At 38.7% G+C, this 19,692-nt stretch overlaps 1 protein-coding gene across 1 annotated transcript in view; it reads right to left on the bottom strand.

Annotated features, from left to right (window-relative positions):
• DNAH6 (dynein axonemal heavy chain 6) overlaps positions 1-19,692 on the bottom strand; it is a 219,116-nt gene that overhangs the window by 147,979 nt on the left and 51,445 nt on the right. Inside the window, exons 13-20 of the mRNA XM_044659302.1 lie at positions 15,779-15,930; positions 13,248-13,400; positions 11,318-11,569; positions 9,949-10,077; positions 7,956-8,069; positions 4,737-4,880; positions 3,089-3,301; positions 502-594 (exon numbers count right to left, since the gene is read on the bottom strand). Coding sequence (XP_044515237.1) covers positions 502-594; positions 3,089-3,301; positions 4,737-4,880; positions 7,956-8,069; positions 9,949-10,077; positions 11,318-11,569; positions 13,248-13,400; positions 15,779-15,930 — 1,250 coding nt within the window. The remainder of the gene's footprint in view (positions 1-501; positions 595-3,088; positions 3,302-4,736; positions 4,881-7,955; positions 8,070-9,948; positions 10,078-11,317; positions 11,570-13,247; positions 13,401-15,778; positions 15,931-19,692) is intronic.

Here is a 19,692-nt window from a genome sequence, read left to right as displayed (position 1 = left end):
GGAGGGAGGGAGGGAGAGAGAGAGAGAGAGAGAGAGAGAGAGAGAGAGAGAGAGAGAGAGACCAACTTAAGTTATGTCACCTTCACAAAGTCTTCCCAGAGCTTTACCTTCCCAATTAGCCTACATACACTGGGAAATGAGCACTGAGCACTGGAAGCCTGTTTTATATTTCTTCTGTATAGTCCTCAGAGTTGTACAGACTAAATGTTCAAAATATACGTGCTGTATATAATCCAAATCTATTAGCCTGCCAGCACCAGGGGGTGGGAGGGAAGGGAGGGAGGAAGGAAGATGTTTGTCATATATTTAAAAAAATCAAAATTTACATGTTGATTGATTGAAGTAAAAAACCCTAGGAGCTATGACAGTTTGGGTAATGGTTCCCAGCTCTTCTGTGGAGTCCTGATCATGGGCCCAAATGGCTGCATCTGATGCAGATAATTAATGGATAATGCAATGGGACCCTTTCTCTCAAGCTTTCAACTCACTGCAGTTACTTACCTGTATGTCATCTGTCCCACCCAGGATAAAAACATCTTTGGAATCTCGATGAGGCAAAACAACGAATTCTGTTGTTTTCCAAGCATCTTCCACCTTGTAAAATAATAATATTTCATAGAATTAATTCATTTTCCAAGTAAATAAATATGGCATAAAAAGCAACCATGTCCCTGAAAAGTACCCTTCTTATAAAATAAGTCAATGGATTTTCCATTTTTGCTACCTTGTTTTTAAAAGCCTTGAGAGATAAATTTTTAAAAATCTCCTAGATCTTCATTTACTTAGGGGAACAAGTTTAGCTGAATTTAGAACAAAAGTGGAATTTAATGACAATTTTCAAGAGCAACAATAATTCAAAGGTACAATTTTTCTTTTAGAATATCATGAATAAAATAAGAGGGCTTATGCAGAAAAGAGAAAGGAGAAAGAGCATTGCCTAAATAGATGTGACAAGTCTGGGTAACATAGGGAGAAATAGGTACAACATTTTTGCCTACAACAGCAACATCAACTAGCATCATAGCTAGCATTTCCATAATGCAAAGGTTTGCAAAGCATTTTGCATTTATTATCTCATTTGATCCCTAGGAAAACTCACACAGCTGGTGAAGTTTCTCGGGCAGGATCTGAACTTATTTCTTCCATGGCCCAAGTCTAGCTCTCTAGCCATTATGCCATCTGGCTACCTCCTAATAAGAAGTATAGCACAATAAGGGACCAGTAGTTGCCAGAAGACAACATCCCAGGAGATGGCCATAAAATCCATGACCCTAGATGTCCTTGGAAATATACAAAACATGATAAGAAACTCAATGATCTAGGGAACCCAAAGGGTTGATTTCAAAGGTGTCACTGAAGCCTGATGGGATGGGACTTATGCCTAAATATTGGTTTTGGAAGAGCAAGAGAGTAGATAAAAGGGAGGATAGTTTGGAGAATCACTGTATATTAAGAATTTGATATGGATGAATGCAATTGGAAGGATGAGTGACTTCAATTAGTTGAATATCTACTGATGGTTTCTCTGCAAAATAGTTGAGAAATTTGACATCTCCTCTAATGATAATTTAATTTGTTACAAGATAGAGGAGGAGCAGTTAGGGGACTCATTAAATAGTGAACCAGGCCTGGAAATGGGAGGTCTTGAGTGCAAATCTAGCCTCAGACACTTTGTAGCTGTGTGACTCTGGATGAGTCAATTAATTCCTATTGTCTAGTCCTTACCACTCTTCTGCCTTGGAACTAATACTTGTATTAATTTTAAGAGAAAAGGTAAGAGTTTAAAAATAAATAAATTTAAAAGATGGAAGAAAGACAAAAGGATCTTCTATTTTGAACTTGACCCTGACTAAAAAGGAAGAATGAGATTCTAAGGCAGAAACAATAAGAACCTTGGAGAAAAAGGAGTTGCATTTGGAAAACCAGAAATGAAAAACCAAAATGGGTGATGGAGAGAATTAGTTAGGAAATAAAATCTTATTTTCAATGAGCTCAAGTCACTAGATATGGATGAACCAATGCCTAACATTCTAAAAAAGTAGCAGGCACAATTTCTGAGTGCTTTTCAGCATATTAGCTTTGAAATATCTTAGAAGATGGGAGAGATCTCATCGGTTGGAGAAAGGCAAATGTTAACTAAAAGTGTTTTAAGGTAAAGAGGGTGAAGATGACAAACTACACATCAACTCTTGACCATAATATTAAAGAATAGTTTCTGAGCTCTGAGAAAGTGAAGCAATAATCTTTAAAAGCTAGCATGACTTCATCAAGGACAGGTAGTGTTAGACTAACATAATTTCCTTTCGTTGCCCCAATAACTAACCTGGTAAATAAGGGGGATGCCAAAGATTCAGTATCCCAGTTCCATAAAACATTTGATTAAATCTCTCAGGCTCATGTGTGCAAGATGGGGAGATAAGGGTCCCATAATAACACAACTGGGTGAATATTTAACTGGATAAATGACCTGACCCAAAGAGTAGCCATTAATTTATCACCATCACCTTGGAAGGAAGACTCAAGTAGAATGTCCCAGATATCTATTCTTGGTCCTGTACAAACTGTTCAAAATGTTTATGAATGGGGTCAGCTGGGTAGCTCAGTGGAGTGAGTCAGGCCTAGAGACAGGAGGTCCTGGGTTCAAAGCCGGCCTCAGCCACTTCCCAGCTGTGTGACCCTGGGCAAGTCACTTGACCCCCATTGTCCACCCTTACCAATCTTCCACCTATGAGACAATACACCGAAGTACAAGGGTTAAAAAAAATGTTTATGAATGACTTGGTTGAGGTTAATAGACGGTGTGTCTGCCTAAGCAGAAGTTACCAAGTAGCTTGAGGAGATGGTTAACATTCTGGATGACAGAGACTACATTCAACAATATCTCAATAGGCTAGAACAATAGGTTGAATTGAAGAGGATAAGCAAACCTGGCTATTTAGATGAACCATAGTGCTGATAATGTGCCTGTGATTTAACACTGAACATACATTTTCTGAATTGGCAAGCCTACAACAGTCTACTTAATGTGTATCATATGATTTTCACCATATGTTAAAGTTGTTTGTTTTGTTTTATCTTTTTCTTTTACCTTTTTGAGTATTGTTTCTAAAGATGCTTCTCCAGAAGCCTGCCCAGAAATATCCTGAATCTCTTGTCCAAAATTAAAAACATTCAGCTCGATGAGACGTTGCAAAGTTAATGGATTTTCAACGTCCACAAGGGAAGCATCAACGATTTGCTCAATAAAGGTCCAGTGCCTTGGCTTCAAAAAGGGGTTCCTTAAATCTGTAATCACAGGAAGCTAGAAAACAAAAGATAAGGATATTTGCTCCCATTTTAATCTTGAAAGACACTGGCACTGTGAATAAAATTCTCATGGAATTAAAAGATAGCCTTTAATGAGTGGATATTAACCTGTAGGGAGATCTTTATAATGGAATGTAGTAGGGAACTAGATGAAGGATATAAAAGACATGGCATGATGCTTCTTCATATTTCATTTGGGTGAAAGAATTTAATGATAGAAATTTAGGTCTTTGTGGACAATTTAAAAGCTAACAATCAGTATACTTTCACAGAATGTGTATAATTTGATGAGTGCTCATAAGTATAATGAATTTATCTACATTATAATGATTTCAGATTGAATATTTAATTAATATTAATTCAATATATATGGTATTTTTATTAAGTTAATACTATTAATGTTAAGAAATATTAAATAATGAAAGATCTGTCTATATATGAAGATAATACCATTTACCAATTCTTAATGGAAATGTGCAGTGAATAGTTCCAACCATGTCCCACCCCCAAGTAAGGCTATGTTTTGTTTCTAGGGTTGCTATGGAGGACTTTTGTGCACTAGACAGATTTCTTAGAGGGAGTTGTGGAAATACTTAAGAACAGGATTGGAAGGAATGGATGATCTGCAATACTGACCATGAGAGGGAGTAACCCTCCTTGATCCACTGAAGTCCTGATGTATAAGTACTCTGTATTGTGGGAAGGGATGGGACATGAAAGGAGAATAGCTCTTTGGTTCCCTTGGGGCTCATGGCATTACTCTTGATGGCCATAGTACCACTCTACTCTTTCTAGGCTGACAAATTGACTCTGGAAAGCCCTTTTCATCTTCTCCAGTCATCTTATTGTTATCTTCTTTCAGATTAATGACGAATGAAATGATAGAGCAAGAAGAGATCCTAGAAATGATTGAGTTTATCCTTTTCATTTTATAGATGAAGGAACCAAGAACTAGAGAAGTTAAAGAAATTGTCCAAGGCCATACAGTGAATTAATTTCAGAGGTGGAGTGAGAAATCTTTAGTTATTTTGACCTACAGATCCATTCTGCTTTCTTTGCGGATGTCTTTCGGCCAAAGTCTTTAGCCAGAAAGTAATTTTGCTGTTCTCCTCACCCAAAGGACAGAGAAATAATGAGAGATTAGCCAATACTCCAATCTAATCATCCTTCTATGCAGTGACCACATGGGACGGATGACTGGTTTTAAGAAAGTCTGTGGCTTTGAGGCAGTCTCTTCTTTTCTCTGGACAAACCCTTATCCACATTGAAGTGTTGATTATTGAAAAAAAAATTCAGTAAATGGTGGCTGATTGGCTTGAGAGATATCAACTCTATTTTTATAGTAATTTTATGCTTTTTTCCCCTCTATTTGCCCTTAACAGGACTGGAGTCCAGATTATGTAAGAAATCTCCCTTTCATAGTCACTTACTTTTTCCTTCATTTTCTCCACCTTAGTCTTGAGTTGCGGCACAACATTGTTAGGGGGCAAACCTTTTTCCAGCTGATTCACAAATTTGGCATACTTCGAAACTTGAGAATTCAATGCCTCTGGATCCATAATCTCAAATTTACTCTGTAAGAATAAAAAATCAAAGAATTAGAAGTTAACAGTGGCATGTCTTTAAAAAGAATGAGAAAAAATAAAATGAGTAAAAATGATTTTTAGTCTTTTTACAATTGATTCCCTTCTTCACTTTCTATAGTACAGATAAACTGGGCCACTTGATGGTTTTTGACATGGCCCTTGACCTCCTGACCCTTTGCCTATGGAATTGCTCTCCCTCTTGCCTGGGATGCTATCTGAGCTTTTCTAGCTTCCTTCAAGAGGCAGCTCAAATGTGATCTCTCTCCAGAGTTTACCAAACTGCTATACTCTCTCTCTCTCTCTCTCTCTCTGTCTCTCTCTCTCTCTCTCTCTCTCTCTCTCTCTCTCTCTCTCTCTCTCTCGGATTACCTTCTTTGTTTGTACTCAACCGAAAACTAGTTAAGTGGTAAGACCCCAAATCTAGTAATTAATGGTTCCATATGGAGAGGGAAGAGTTCTACAAATCTGTGTTTAGCCTCAGGCTGCAAAAAGTTTTTATCAAAGATTTATACAAAGGCTCTGATGTTCCTATGAAATTTGTTGATACTGCAAAGCAGTGTGTACGATGTAGGAACAAGGATCCAAGAAGATTTTTACACATTAGAACAGTGGTTTTCATTTAGTGGTTCATGAGCCCTTCGAGATGCTCTTGATTAGGACCCATGGCGTTTGTGCTAAAAAGTAAGCAGTAAATAATTTCTCAATTATGTTATAAATATATGGTTTCCCCCTGTGACAACAAGCATGTGCAGGATGGAAGCATTACAGACTTCTTTCTCTAACAAAGCTGGAGAAAGCTTTGGCAAGCAAAAGTTATCATTGCTGTTATCGTAAGCATTTAGAAATATATTTAAAAGAATATTAGTGGTGGTATATTAAATACTCTGGGTTTGTAATACATTTGTTTTTGTTTCTGGAAAAAGTTCATGGAACACAAGTCATTGGGAACTACTGAGAGTGGGACAGATTTAATAAAATAAAATTTTAATATTAATAATAAATGCAGAATCATATACTTGACTTCAGAAAAAGTTAGCTTCATCAGCACATGATGAAGGATGCTTGGCAGATCATTTGAAAAAAATCAAGGAGTCAAATTGCATCACAAGCTCAATCTGAGTCAATTATATATAGATCAAGCAAGAAACACAGGACCTTTGATTGGCTTGACAGAAGGACAAGGTCTAGAGTGAAGGAGGTGATAGTCCCATATCTGTGCTCTGGTCGGAGTATCTCCAAATCAGGAAATTTGGTTCTGGGGCTCTGGAGAGCCTCCAGGAGAGAATTAGCTGGATCAGGGTGAGGGTCTTAGAATGGTACCATATAAGATTCTTGAAGGGCTTGGGAGGTTAGCCTATAGAAGACTTGGGGAGATGAAAAGATTGGTCTTCAAGGTTTTTTTTTTTTTAATCCTTTACCTTTCATCTTAGAATCAGTACTATTTTTACCCATTCCAAGGCAGAAGAGCGGTAAGGGCTAGGCAATGGGAGTTAAGTGACTTGTCCAGGGCCACACAGCCAGGAAATGTCTGAGGTCAGATTGAACCCAGGATATCCTGTCCCTGGGTCTGGTTCTCCATCTACTGAGTTACCCAGCTGCCCCCTCTCTTGACATTTTAAAAGCATTCTTATGGGACAATATGGATTGACTTGTTTTGCCTTATCTCAGAGGGAAGCCAGGTATAGAAAATGCTGGAAGGCAGACTTCAGTAGGAAGTCTGAAAAAACTTTCCTAACAATGAGAACTCTAAAAAAGTAGAATGAGCTGCCTTGGGTGGTGAAGTATCTAGCTTCGGAGGCCTTCCAGGGAAGGCTAGATGGCCTTGTACATCAGGCACATAGTAGAGGGAATTCTTGGTGTGGCACAAATTGGACAGAATAACCTCTGAGAAGGCCAGCCAGGTTGTGCAGATGGTAGAGTGCAGAGCCTGGAGATGGGAATACTCCTCATCTTGAGTTCAAATATAGCCTCAGACATTTACTAAATGTGTGATCCTGCATAAGTCACTTAATCCTCTTTGCCTCGGTTTCCTCATTTGTAAAATGAGAGAGAGAAGGAAATAGCAAACCATTCCAGTATCTTTGTCAAGAAAATCCCAAATAAGGGTCACAAAGAGTCAGACATGATTGAAATGACTGAACAATACCAACATTGGACCTTTTAAAAAACTCTTCGCCTCTGAGGTTCTATGGTACTGTGAATGTTATCCTCCAACTTCATACCGTGGGACAACATTATAGGTTATTCTGTCAAAGAACAGAGAGGCAGCATGTAATGATGAAGGGGCAACTTGGGACTAAGGAAAATCTAGGTTAAGTCCTGCCTCTGACACATACTCTCTTTGGGACGCTGGGCAAGTCTTTTAATCTTTCAGTATTTGAGGCAAGTGGGATGAATAAGTGGTACATAAGGATCCTGGTGGCCACTATTGACTTAGGAAACTACATATTAACATTATCTATGTTCTATTGTATTTTTATTTATTTTGTCAAGCATTTCCCAATTACATTTTAATCTGGTTCACTCTACATTCATAAAACTTTGCCATCTCTGTTCTAGACATCTCTCTTAAGACTCCAAGTCACTGAGCCCCCACTGATCTTCACTGGTAGAGAGGGAGCTCTTTGTGCCAAAGAAATCATAGGTCTAGCCTCTCTCCTTATCTTAGAACGAAGTATTTTTCCTCCTTCTCTGATTATTCCTCCTTGATGAAGCCTGCTTTATGGTGCAGGCTGTTAATATGAAATTCCAGTTAATTGCATGTGAAAGCTAGGGAGCCTTTCCTCCAAGGCTGAGATACAGAGTTTTATGTAATCTTGGGAATCTAGTATCTTCCCTTTATAGATGAGGAATGAGGGAGGTTTAAGAAGATTACAGAGTTAAGTTAATATTAGAATAAATACTAGTTCATACCAAGCTCTTATGATTCCCAGGTCAGTGGAATTTGGACTTTAATACAACTTAAGCAGGACAAAATATCTCACTTTGGCCATTTGGTTTAACTCATAAATTTGTGTTCGAATACTTAAGAATTAAAATTATGGGCGAATATCTTTCTCCTACCGTTAGCCAATTGTCTTGGAGATCGTCCCATTCAGAAAGAGAATCCCAAAGCAGCTGCTTTAGTTTCAGCTCTGCACTGACTTCTTCAAGAGTTTCAAATTTAGACACTTCCACCTTTAGGAAAAAGGAATTAATTAGATCCGATTTCTCCCTGAAATTAGGAAACAACCATCTTCGAATTCTCTTGTCTAGAGTAGTGATGGGCAAACTTTTTAAAGAGGGGACCAAAGGAAAAGAAATGCTCATCTGTCAGTCTGTTTCTAAGGCAACTCTTTTGAAGTTTCATTGTATTGTATCCTACTCATTGTATTCGTCAGATTAGGAATAATGTTAAACCAGGGATAAAGTGGTATGCAGGCTGTAGTTTGCCCATCACTGGTCTAGAGAATTAGATGCACAAGCAAGGGCAAACTTTCCAGTTACCCGAGTCTGTTGATGGAAAATGGACCCAAAGTGGGAAGAAAATTACAAGAGGAAAAAAACACCCCAACTTGTATGACATTTTTAGTCTGAGTGACTCCAAGTTCTGTTTTTATGATTCATCAAATGTACTCGGAAGACACAAAAACTCTGAAAGCAACAACATGGGACATCTTTCAACTCATGTATCAGCTGTATGAAGTCACAGCATTCACAGATATATGGATCACCATGATTCATTCATTGTTATCACAACCAGTACCAATGATTTAGAGGCTAAGATAAGTGGATGGAATACAGGTGGGGATGTACTAGAAAATATTTAAAGACTAGTTTTCCACAAAAATATACCTCAAATACATGACCAACTTTTAAGTTTAATCTGCATTTTTAACATTTCCTCAATGGCTTTTGCTGATTTCCAAGGTGTAGATATACACAATGAAAGTTTAATGATTAGCTCTCCAAGGCATAATGAGCTACATTCAGTAAATCATAGACTTTATGAATAGGCCTGAAGGCTGTCAAGGCTGACATATCACAAACTGATAATAAGGAAGCTGAGAGAAATCATCCATACATCTGCAGATTACTCTCTCTCTGGTTTGGCAGTGGCCAAGCTGAACCAGAGGAGTGTGAAGAAAAATAGCTCCAGTTTTACTGAAACAAGAACCTACAGTCCTGAGGGATTATAGATCATAGATATTAGTGGGACAGGGTCTCCTATCCCCAATCTGTTCCTGATTATTCCTTTCCCTATTTAAGATCAATAGATAAAGTTTCATTAAGTACCTTCCTGAGTGGTCATTATATCATGACTCTTGGGGAGGGAGCAATGCAGTCAGATGAAAAACATGATCCAAGGCTAATTAGAGCCCAATATTAATAATTAATCCAACACAGGTGGGACCTAAAAGGGTTACCCATCCACCTGACCATTAAGGGTCCTTCCTGGGCACTGTTATTTAGAATAGGGGAATTATAACATCAAGAAGGGTGATTGGGTTGTTGTTCCCCCAGTCATCAGCTCCCTAGGGTAATACAGAGACACAACTTTCCTAACCAATAAGCAATATCCCCTAGAAGCATAGTATCAGAGTCCTATTTCTTTATAACAGTGTTTAGCCTGGAATACCCAGGAGAGGAGCATTCTGAGGAAAAGTGGAGACTTTCCAGGAATGGGAGGAGGCAATTTCCCAGTCTTTCAATAAATCTAGCAAACTAATTAATACCTGCCATTGCTTTTTCTACCACCCTCACCACAGTGTCTGTATCATCCTTGAATAAACACATTCATGCCTTCAAATGACTGAGTTGCCAGTTCTTTGGACCAGAACCTGTCTTTGTTCTCCAACAAGAAGTTCATTTTAGGCATGGAGGAAGGGCTGTGTGAACATGTGGAAACGAGAGAAGGTTGGACAAGACAGAGAAAGGGCTAGAACATTGACTCTCTGAAGAGGAGCAGTAGAAAATGAAATGGGAAGGTGGCAGAGAGCAAGATGGCAGTGGGTCTCCATTGCCAAAAGAGAGAGAGTCTGATCATTTTGAAGATTTCTTTTACAAATGTTGTTACCTTAAAGTTTTTCTGGTACGATTTGTACTGGAAAGCCCGTTTCTGGAGGTCATCTAGAGTCATCTGTAGATCACCCAGTAGCCCTTTTACTTTCTCTTGGTCAGCTGAGGCATCCAAAATCTGTGGATCCTGTGAAACCGAAACAACTATTGATTAGCAGTGGATTCAAAAGTCTGAAAGTCAGGAATTTGGAGCCATGGATTAAGGTAGAAAGAAATACCTCCCTGGGTTTCCTCTTAGGATTTCTATTTCTTGTCTTTCTCTCTTTGCTTTCACTTGTATGCAAGACCAAAGACTCTTGGGGGTCAATACAAACCTCAAATCCATGTCACTCTGGTATATTTTCCTTTTGCAAAACTCTCACCCCTTGTTTGGGGTGCAGCACACGATTAATATCAAGAGATCAAGTAGAACTTAAGTCAGGTAGTGGCATGAGACAGAGTTGTTGCCCAGGAGAGCAACAGGGGGAATTTCAAATACAGCTTAAAAGCTTGTTGGTGCTACTCAGAGAGCTGATTATTCTGTGACCCAAAAGAGATGAAGAGTTTTTCTTCTGGGGACACAAATCCACCTTCAGTTAAGGCTCTGGGAATGAACAGATTTCTCTCTCATGATATAGGATCCCCCCCTCCATATTTTTTAAACCCTTAGAATCTCTTAGAATCACTACTGTATATTGTTTCCAAGGCAGAAGAGTAACAAGGGCTAGGCGATGGGGGTGAAGTGACTTGCCCGGGGTCATGCAGCTAGGAAGTTTCTGGGGCTAAATTTTTTTCTATTGAGACTGTGGTGAGGCAGTCATGTTTTCCAATGAAAGAAAAAAATATTTTTTAAGTGCCTGGCATATATAAATGCTTAGTTTCTTCCCCAATTTTTTCTCTTCAGAAGCCAGTCAAATTTTTAGACTTATTGACCTTTAAGACCCAACCCAAAGATTTTATGATTGATTAAGTCATTTAATAAATCAGGAAAGTCATTCTTAATGATAATCCCCGGGACAAGCCTGAAAGACTGATAATAGGGAAGGCTATCCACCTCCAGAGAAAGAGCTGTTGGAGTTGGATGGAGGAGGATCAAAGTAGACTCTCTTTCACATCAGGGTATTTAAGGTTTTATTTGGGAGTTTGGTTTTTTATAAGTGGGCTCTTATAACAATAACCAATCTGGAAATGTGTTAATTTAAAAAAGGGAACACTTATTAGGGGTAAATTCTCAAGATGCTTTCTGAAAAACAAATTTTTTTCCCCAAGTGAAACAAGGAGACTAAACAGTGTATATTGGGAGCAATGAGGTATGATTGTAAAAGATTTGACGTCATGTGTTAGTACCAATTTCCTACAAAATAGGTAAAGAAAGGCTTTCTAAATACCTGGGCTAGTAGCTGTACTTCATTCACTTCTTTATTTAATTCTTCAACGTCCTTGTCCAAATGTTGACAGAACAATTTAAGGCTGGTATCTCTCTCGCTCACTGCCTTATCGATTGCATTTCGGACGGCAACAAGAGATGGTTTCATGGTGGCAAAGACAGCAAAATCTTCAGGGGGAGTAGGAACTTGGTACTGATCGATGAGCTTGTACATCTTAGCAATGGTTTCCGCTTCATCTTCAAGAACTTCAATCTAAAGACAATAGCATATACAGTTTAGTATACTCCCAGCATTTTTGGAATGAATCAGGTCTAATGTGTCTTTTAATTCTGTTAAATTGAGGCAGCTAGGTGATTCAGTGAATAGTGAGTCAGATCTAGAGATGGAAGATGCCAGGTTCAAATATATCCTCATGAACCTCCTCACTGTGTGACCCTGGGAAAGTCACTTAACCCTCACTGCTTTAGCTCTTACCACTCTGCTGCCTTGAAACCAATACACAGTATTGTCTCCAAAACTAGATCCAGATGAATGTCAATTTATATAGAAGAGAATTTTCCTTTTAAATCAGAAATGTACATTTTATTTTAAAAATACTACCATACTGAGAGTTAGGTTGAAGAAATGGTCTCTATGTCCCCTTTTAACTCTAAGATTCAATGATTTAGATTTGAAATGATAGATTGTCTCTATCATTTATATTCTATAAAACTAGAATTACATTTGGAATCATATTTTTATTCTGAATCCATAAAAATAAGATTTTTCCTTCTATAAGACATCCAGAAAAATAATATACAGCTGCAACTGAACAAATGAAATTTTTGGAAAGCACTTTGCAAACCTTAGAGTTTTATTTAAATGTTAGCTATGCTTTTTATCATGATTTTTTTGATCATGTTAAATCTCATTAAATTTACACCATAAATTTTTAAATTTTACCCTACAATAATCCATTCTCTCTCTATATTTTATATTTATATTTATATATACATATATGTAAAAATAAAATAAGTATATATGTAAATATATGTAAATATAAAATGCAATTCATCAATTTCATTTTTGTCAACTCTTGTCTTATCTCCCCAAATAAAATTCTGTTATTATAACCTAGACAAGTTACTCTGTAATTCTAGCTAACTCTTTCTGAAACATACCAAAAGTTTTCCCTTTATTCCCTCTTGCTATTTTCATTCTTGAATTCCAATGAATAATAATTACAGACACTTTTTTCTCTTTCTGTGGGTCAGAAAAGGGTTAATAAGTTTACAGAAATTTTCAATTCCTCAGCAACATTATCTCAAAACTGCCTTGCTTGTGATTTATTATGTTTTCATCCCCCAGCTTGTTTATGTTACTTGGGAAATGAGGAAAAATACTTTTTTATTACTAACAATCTTCCCTTTGGGCCTCTTTTTTTCACTTATAAAACTTACATGTTTTAAAACCTTCATATTACATTTCTCCTAATGGATTTTAATTAAAAAGCTACAACTTTCAAACAGACTTTGATAACATCCATAAATAATCTGTTTCCTTAATTTTTCAATGCAACATTCTCTCACTGCAATATCTACTTGCTTTTTCATCATCATTATTTAAATAAACTTAATCTCAAAATCTTTTTTCCTTCAAATCTATATCCCAATTCTCTAGTTTTCCCTTCTGACACCTCCACATACTCACATACATTTTTCATACAATATGTCTATCTTCTGGCTCTCATGAAGAGGTCCCATATTTTATTGAAGTTATTGATAGGGTTCAAAATTGCAACCCAAGCTCATGTCCATTCCCTAAATTTGTTGCAGAGGAGAATTCAAGATATGACATTTGGATAACAAATACAAAGAAAGGTGTGTTTTCCCAAAGTAGTTTCTTCATCCAAAGATACGGTCCATTAATTCATATTAGATTAAGCACTCACCCTTTCCTGGATATCATCAAGGAAGATCAAGCTATTAACATATTCTACAGTTGCTGTTGGAACAAACTCGAGTTTGTACTCTGCATCTTGGGCTTCTGAGATAATAGCATCCACTTTTTTCTTGCTTTGGAGAGGAAGCATGGCATTTATGACCTAAGAAAGCAAGAACATTGAGTGAAAATCTGGAAATTCCCCCTTTTTGCTGTACATTTTAGATTAATCCTAATTGTTAGACTATTAGCTCCTTGAGTTCAGTGGTTGTTTTCTGTTATATCCCTTGTTCCGAATGCAGCATCTGGCAGTGCCAGTGAGTGAAGTTCAAGTGGATCCCATTATGGAGTGCTGCCAGGTGGATGATTGAATTCTGAGAACTTGGAGGGGGGATCCTTTATACGTAAGAAATTAGAAGGAAGAGGATAAAAAAATTTAAATTTTAGGGAGATTTTTCCAGATAATTAAGTCCTAACATCCTTATTTTACAGAGTAGGAAATTGAAAATCAAAGAAGCAACATAATGCTGTTAAATGATGATGGTGTTGAGGTTCTAGAATTTGGAACTCCTTATTCTGGGTTCTATGCGTTATACTACGTTGGCTTTTTGGAGGCATAATAAGTCTTTCTGCCCATGTTCTTACCCCATAGTACATGAGAACTGTATTAAATTTCTGTGTCATTGAGATTTGTTAATGTAGGGAAAAATTTCTAGGCATGATTTCATGCCACAGGAGGCTTCCTGATCCCACAATCCTTAAAATGTTCCTATACATTTTGGAACCAATTAGAATTCCTAGAGGTGTAGGTCATGTTGGTCCAAATGGTGCCCACAGAAGACATGCATCTAGAGGACTGAAGTGTTACCCCAACACTTTTAGGGGGTGATAACTTCATGGGAGTTGGGGATAGGGCCGAGAGAAAGGGAGATACACTTTTTTGGACATGGTTATTATGAGGATTCATTTTGTCTGGCTCTACTTGTTTCCTACAAGGGTTCTCTCTCCTTGCTTTCTCTTGGTTTTTATTTTTTGCAAGGGGGAAGTAACAATGGTGGGGCTTTAAAAAGGGGGGATACTAGGGGGCAGCTAGGTGGCTCAGTGAATTGAGAATCAGACCTAGGGATGGGAGATGCTAAGTTCAAATTTAGCCTCAGACACTTCCTACCTATGTCACCCTGGGCAAGTCATTTAATCCTCTTTGCCTAGTCCTTACCACTCTTCTGCCTGGGAGCCAATATACCGTAATGAGTCTGACATGGAAGGTTTTTAAAAAAGGGGGGGCCGTTGTAACATTTTTTAAACTTGACTGAAGAGAAGGAAGTAGAGAAGGCAACACAGAAAAGCAGTAGAGTTGTTTTTTTTTAAACCCTTACCTCCCATATTAGAATCAATACTGTGTATTGGCTCCAAGGTAGAAGAGTGGTAGGAGCTAAGCAATGGCAGTTAAGTGACTTGCCCAGGGTCACACAACTAGGAAGTGTCTGAGGCCAGATTTGAACCCAGGACCTCCCATCTCTAGGTCTGGCTCTCAATCTACTGAGCCATCCAGTTACTCCCAAATCTGTAGAGTTTTGAAAGTGACATGTAGAATGTATTATGTATTTGCAAAAAAGGAATGTAAAGTAGAAAATGATGGTCTTGCACAGAAATCTATTTTGGGGTTCTGCTTTTTTTTTGGTGTTTAAGTCCAAAATTGTAAAAAAAATGACTGATGGGAGATAAGGGGACTTAGAAGACAAATAACAAAAAAGTGAAGATAAGAATAACAAGATTTGGCAACAGATTAAATCTAGTCTTGAAGATTAGTTCTTAATGTTTGTAAAACAGGATAAAAGAAAACCTTTACCTTCCATTTTAGAATCAAAACTACGTATTTATTGGTTCCAAGGCAGATGAGCGGTAGGCTGTGCAATGAGGATTAAATGACTTGCCCAGGATTACACAGCTAGGAAGTATCTGAGGCCAGATTTAACTCAGGACCTTCCATCTATAGACTTGGCTCTCAATCTACTGAGCCACCTAGTTGCCCCCCAAAACAGGGTTTTTTGTTGTTGTTTTTCTTGTTTTTTTCAACAGGCTATCTATTTATTTTATTTTATTTTTTAATTTTAATTTTGAATATTTTCCCCTAGTTACATATTTCGTATTCTTTCCCTCTCCCCCAAACTCCTCTAACTCCCCTTAGCCAATGCACAATTCCACTGGGTTTTACATGTATCATTGATCAAGACCCAATTCCATATTATTGATAGTTGGACTAGAGTAATCGTTTAGTGTCTACATCCCCAATAATAACTCCATCAGCCCATGTGTTCAAGCAGTTGTAGAACAGAGTTTTTGATCAACTCTTCCCCAAAATTTGGAATAGAGAGGAAGAACCAGGGAATTTACTTTAAAAATAAGGAATGGCTAATTGTCTGATGCTAATATTAACATGCTGACAATACTAGAAACAAAATACTGCCAAGGAGATCTCATGCTTTTGCAATATGTGACTCGAGATAAGAATGGAGGCGACACAATTTCCCATGTACTTACCTCCAAACAACGCATTGGTGATGGAATTAGTTTTTCTTTCATTTTTTTGGTATCCACAAGCAATAATCCTAAATTTCTGGTAGGCCTTAAAGCTAAGGCTTCCTTGTGTTCTCTATGATATTTTTCTAGTTGTTCAGCAAAGAAACGAACACCTATATAAAATAATTCATTATATAAGCAATGTGTTAAAGTTGTAAGGATTTAAATATTCAATCCATCATGGATTAATTTTGTATACAGATTATGTGACATTTTAGGGTCTCTGCTTAGCTATTCAGCAATAATTCAATTTTTATAGTCCATGTGGGAGTGGATATGGAAAGACAGAAACACTAATGAACTGTTTAGGAGGAGCTGTGAAATGATTCGACCATTCTAGGAAACAATTTGGAATCATGCTGAGAAAGTAACTAAAATTTCCAGATACTTTGACATATAGATACAGACTATTATTTTTAAAAGACAGAAAGAAAAGTCACATGCACAGCAAAATATTTATGACTATGATCTGTGTAGTAGCAAAGAGCTGGATGGAAAAGAGATGCCCATTCATTGGAAAATGGCTAAAAACCCCATTAAAAGAGATCTGAAAGGCAGGGGTAGCCCCAAAGCCATGATGGCATAGACTGGAGAATTGTAGGAAGATAGTTAAGGATAGCCTGATTTCTAGGGTTAGTTGAAGGAAGGGAATTTTGAGAGAAGCCCTGGGAAAAGATTCTGGGTTGAAAGGAATTGGGGGGTCTACAAATGGAAATAATTGAACTTCACTTCCTTCAACTAACTCTAGAAATCAGACTATCCCTAACTATATTCCTACAGAACCAAGGAGGGCTGGTTTGGGACCTGAGGTTTGGGGAACAATTCCTGGGAGAAGTGGCCTGCAGGAATGGAGAGAGGAGGCTGCTGTAGAATAGTGGCATCATCTGGAGAAACAAGGGATGGCTTTGAAACGGAGGGCCCATAACAATACTCCACTGACAGTATAGCATTCTAAGGTTTGCAGAGTCTTTTATGTAACTTATTTCATTTGGGCCACAAAACAATCCTGTGGAGGGGCAGCAAGGTGGCTCAGTGGACAAAGAGCCAAGCAGAAAGATGGGAGGTCCTGGGTTCAAATCTGACCTCAGACACTCTCTGGTTGTGTGACCCTGGGCAGGTCACTTAACTCTCATTGTCTAGCCCCTACCACTCTTCTGCCTTAGAATGGTATTGGCTCTAAGATGGAAAGTAAAGGTTTTAAAAAAGAGAGATTTAGGTCCAGAACTGGTTCCTTCTTGACTTGTATTAATTCTAAGAGAGAAGGTAAGAGTTTTTTTAAAGACCCAATATTATTAATTAGGTGCTAGAATTATTCCCATTTTACAGATGAGGAAACCGAGGCTGAGAAGAGCTAAACAATTTGCCCCAGGTTCAGATAGCCTCTCCACTATTCTATCTAAATGTCATCTTCCTCTAGGACAAGGGTGTCCTGAGGAGAGAGCAGGGTGCACTCCTGGTGTGTGTGTGTGTGTGTGTGTGTGTGTGTGTGTGTGTGTGTGTGTGTGTGTGATTCACAGGGGAGAACAGTTGGAAAACTGGCCACAGCTGGCTCCGAGCCACTCCCTGTCTTTTCCTGGCATGCCTGCATTTCAGCACTGCTGTGCTGGACAGCTCATCACATAACTCTATAATAGGCAGCTGGGAAGACAGTCATTTCTTGCTTGAACTCAGCCTTGACACCCCTTGCCCATCTCTGTGCTACCTTCACCCATTGCTGCAGTTCAGTGACTGACTGTTAACAGTCACCCTCCAGATCTGGGACCCTAACTGGGACCCCACACAGACCCTACTTTCTGACGTCAGGGAGGACAGAAAATAACTAGCTGGATTTGGGCAAATTCCATTGCATGACTGATGGGCAGAACTGACGAGAGAATATCAAATTCAGTTAGCATTGCCAGGGATGCATTTCTGTTTGGCTACATGTATTTTTGTGAGGTACCCACTCCAGCTACGGGTATCAAAGTTAACTAATCCTAGAACCAGACTTCTCAATCACTGTAATCTAGGTTTTACCATTAATTCACAGTAAGCCAAGGTTTTAAAAGCAATGAAGCATATTCAATCACATGGCTCTCATTAAAATAGTATGAATGGGGGGCAGCTGGGTAGCTCAGTGGATTGAGAGTCCATCCTGGAGATGGAAGGTCCTGGGTTCGAATCTGGCCTCAAACACTTCCTAGGTGTGTGACTTTGGGCAAGTCACTTAACCTCTATTGCCTATCCCTCATCACTCTTCTGTCTTGGAACCAACACACAGTATTGATTCTAAGGTAGAAGATAAGGGTTTTAAAAATAATATGAATAAAAAAATAACAAGTACTGATAATATTCTATTGGGAGCCAAAGAGAGATTTGTGAAAATAAAATAAACTTTTAAAAATAATTATTGCATCTTTATCTTATTCTTTTAGATTTCTATTTGGGGACTTGTTTTATAATGCATGTAATGTATTAGTGCCATAAATCCTGTATGCAATTTATAACTAAATGAAGGATGCACATATTGGGAGGGTGTGCTCAATTTTTCAGGTTAATTACCAATTAGTTAATTCATCTATTTATTTAGTTATTTAAAAAAACAACGCTTTGGAGTTCCGGGTTAAGATGGCGGCAGAGTAAGAAGCAGCTCTAAACCTCTCCTGACCGAAACACACAAAACTCCTCAAGGGGACATAAAAACAAGTCCAGACGAACGGAGGAACCCCACAACAGGGCACAGCGTGGAAGGTACATGGAATCGAGACATTTCCAAGCTAAAAAGGGCTCTCACTCAAGCGCGAGCTGAGCAACCGCCCCACCCCCACCCCCTCCACACTCACCTATAGCTCTGAACCCAGCTAAAAAGAAATAGAGCAAGTTTGGGGCACCCATCGAGTCATCAGCAGCTCCGGGACCTGTTCCTGAGAGCAGCAAGACTTAGGACCCCATTAAGTCAAGAACGCACGCGAAAGCTGAGCGCGCGCGTGCGCGTGGGAGCGGAAGCTGGGAGCGGAGCGCTGGCTGAGCAGAGGTGTGGGTGCCCGCTGAGCAGAGGCTTGGGTGCCGGCTGAGCAGAGGCGTGGGTGCTGGCTGAGCAGAGGCGTGGGTGGAGGCAAACACAACCAGGAACTAAAGCCCAAGTGGGGAACCAGTGCAGACGGGTATACGACTGTGGAAGTAGCTCCCTGAGACTTGTAAAGAAACCTCCTGCAGAGGTTCTAGCAAGGGAATCCACCAGGGGGCTTGACCTTGGAAAAAACTAAAACTCAGTCCTCAGGAGCCAATAGATCTCAGACAGACACTGAGAGCGAGGATAAACCTGAGAAGCTGCTGGGCTAATGATGGCTAACCAGTTACAGGAAATTCAGAAGAGAAAGAATAATAACAAAAAAAAGAAGTCTTTAACACTCGACAGCTTCTACACAGAGAAAATCCAGACAACCGAGCAAACAGAGGAGGAGAACAAACAACCATCCAGACCCTCCCCAAATAAGGAAAACTCCTCACAACCTATGGAAGAGTTCAAATCTGAGATTTTGAGGAAAATGGAAGAGATCTGGCAAGAAAATAACAGCTTAAAAGGTAGAATCTTGCAACTGGAAAGTGAGGCTCAGAAACCAAATGAACTGATAAGCAAATTGAACACAAGAAATGACCAGATTGAAAAGGAATACCAGAAGATTATGGCCGAAAACAAGAAGATTATGGCCGAAAACCAAAAGATTATGGCCGATTACCAGAAGATTATGGCCGAAAATCAATCCCTAAAGGCTAGAATTGAGCAAGTAGAAACTAATGATCTCTCAAGACAACAAGAACAAATAAAACAAAGCCAAAAGACTGAAAAAATAGAAGGAAACATGAAATATCTCAATGAGAGAGTGACAGACCAA

This window comes from Gracilinanus agilis, chromosome 2 (genome assembly GCF_016433145.1).
Source record: "Gracilinanus agilis isolate LMUSP501 chromosome 2, AgileGrace, whole genome shotgun sequence".
In the NCBI taxonomy this organism is placed as follows: domain Eukaryota; kingdom Metazoa; phylum Chordata; class Mammalia; order Didelphimorphia; family Didelphidae; genus Gracilinanus; species Gracilinanus agilis.
This window is presented reverse-complemented; position numbering and strand designations above follow the sequence as displayed.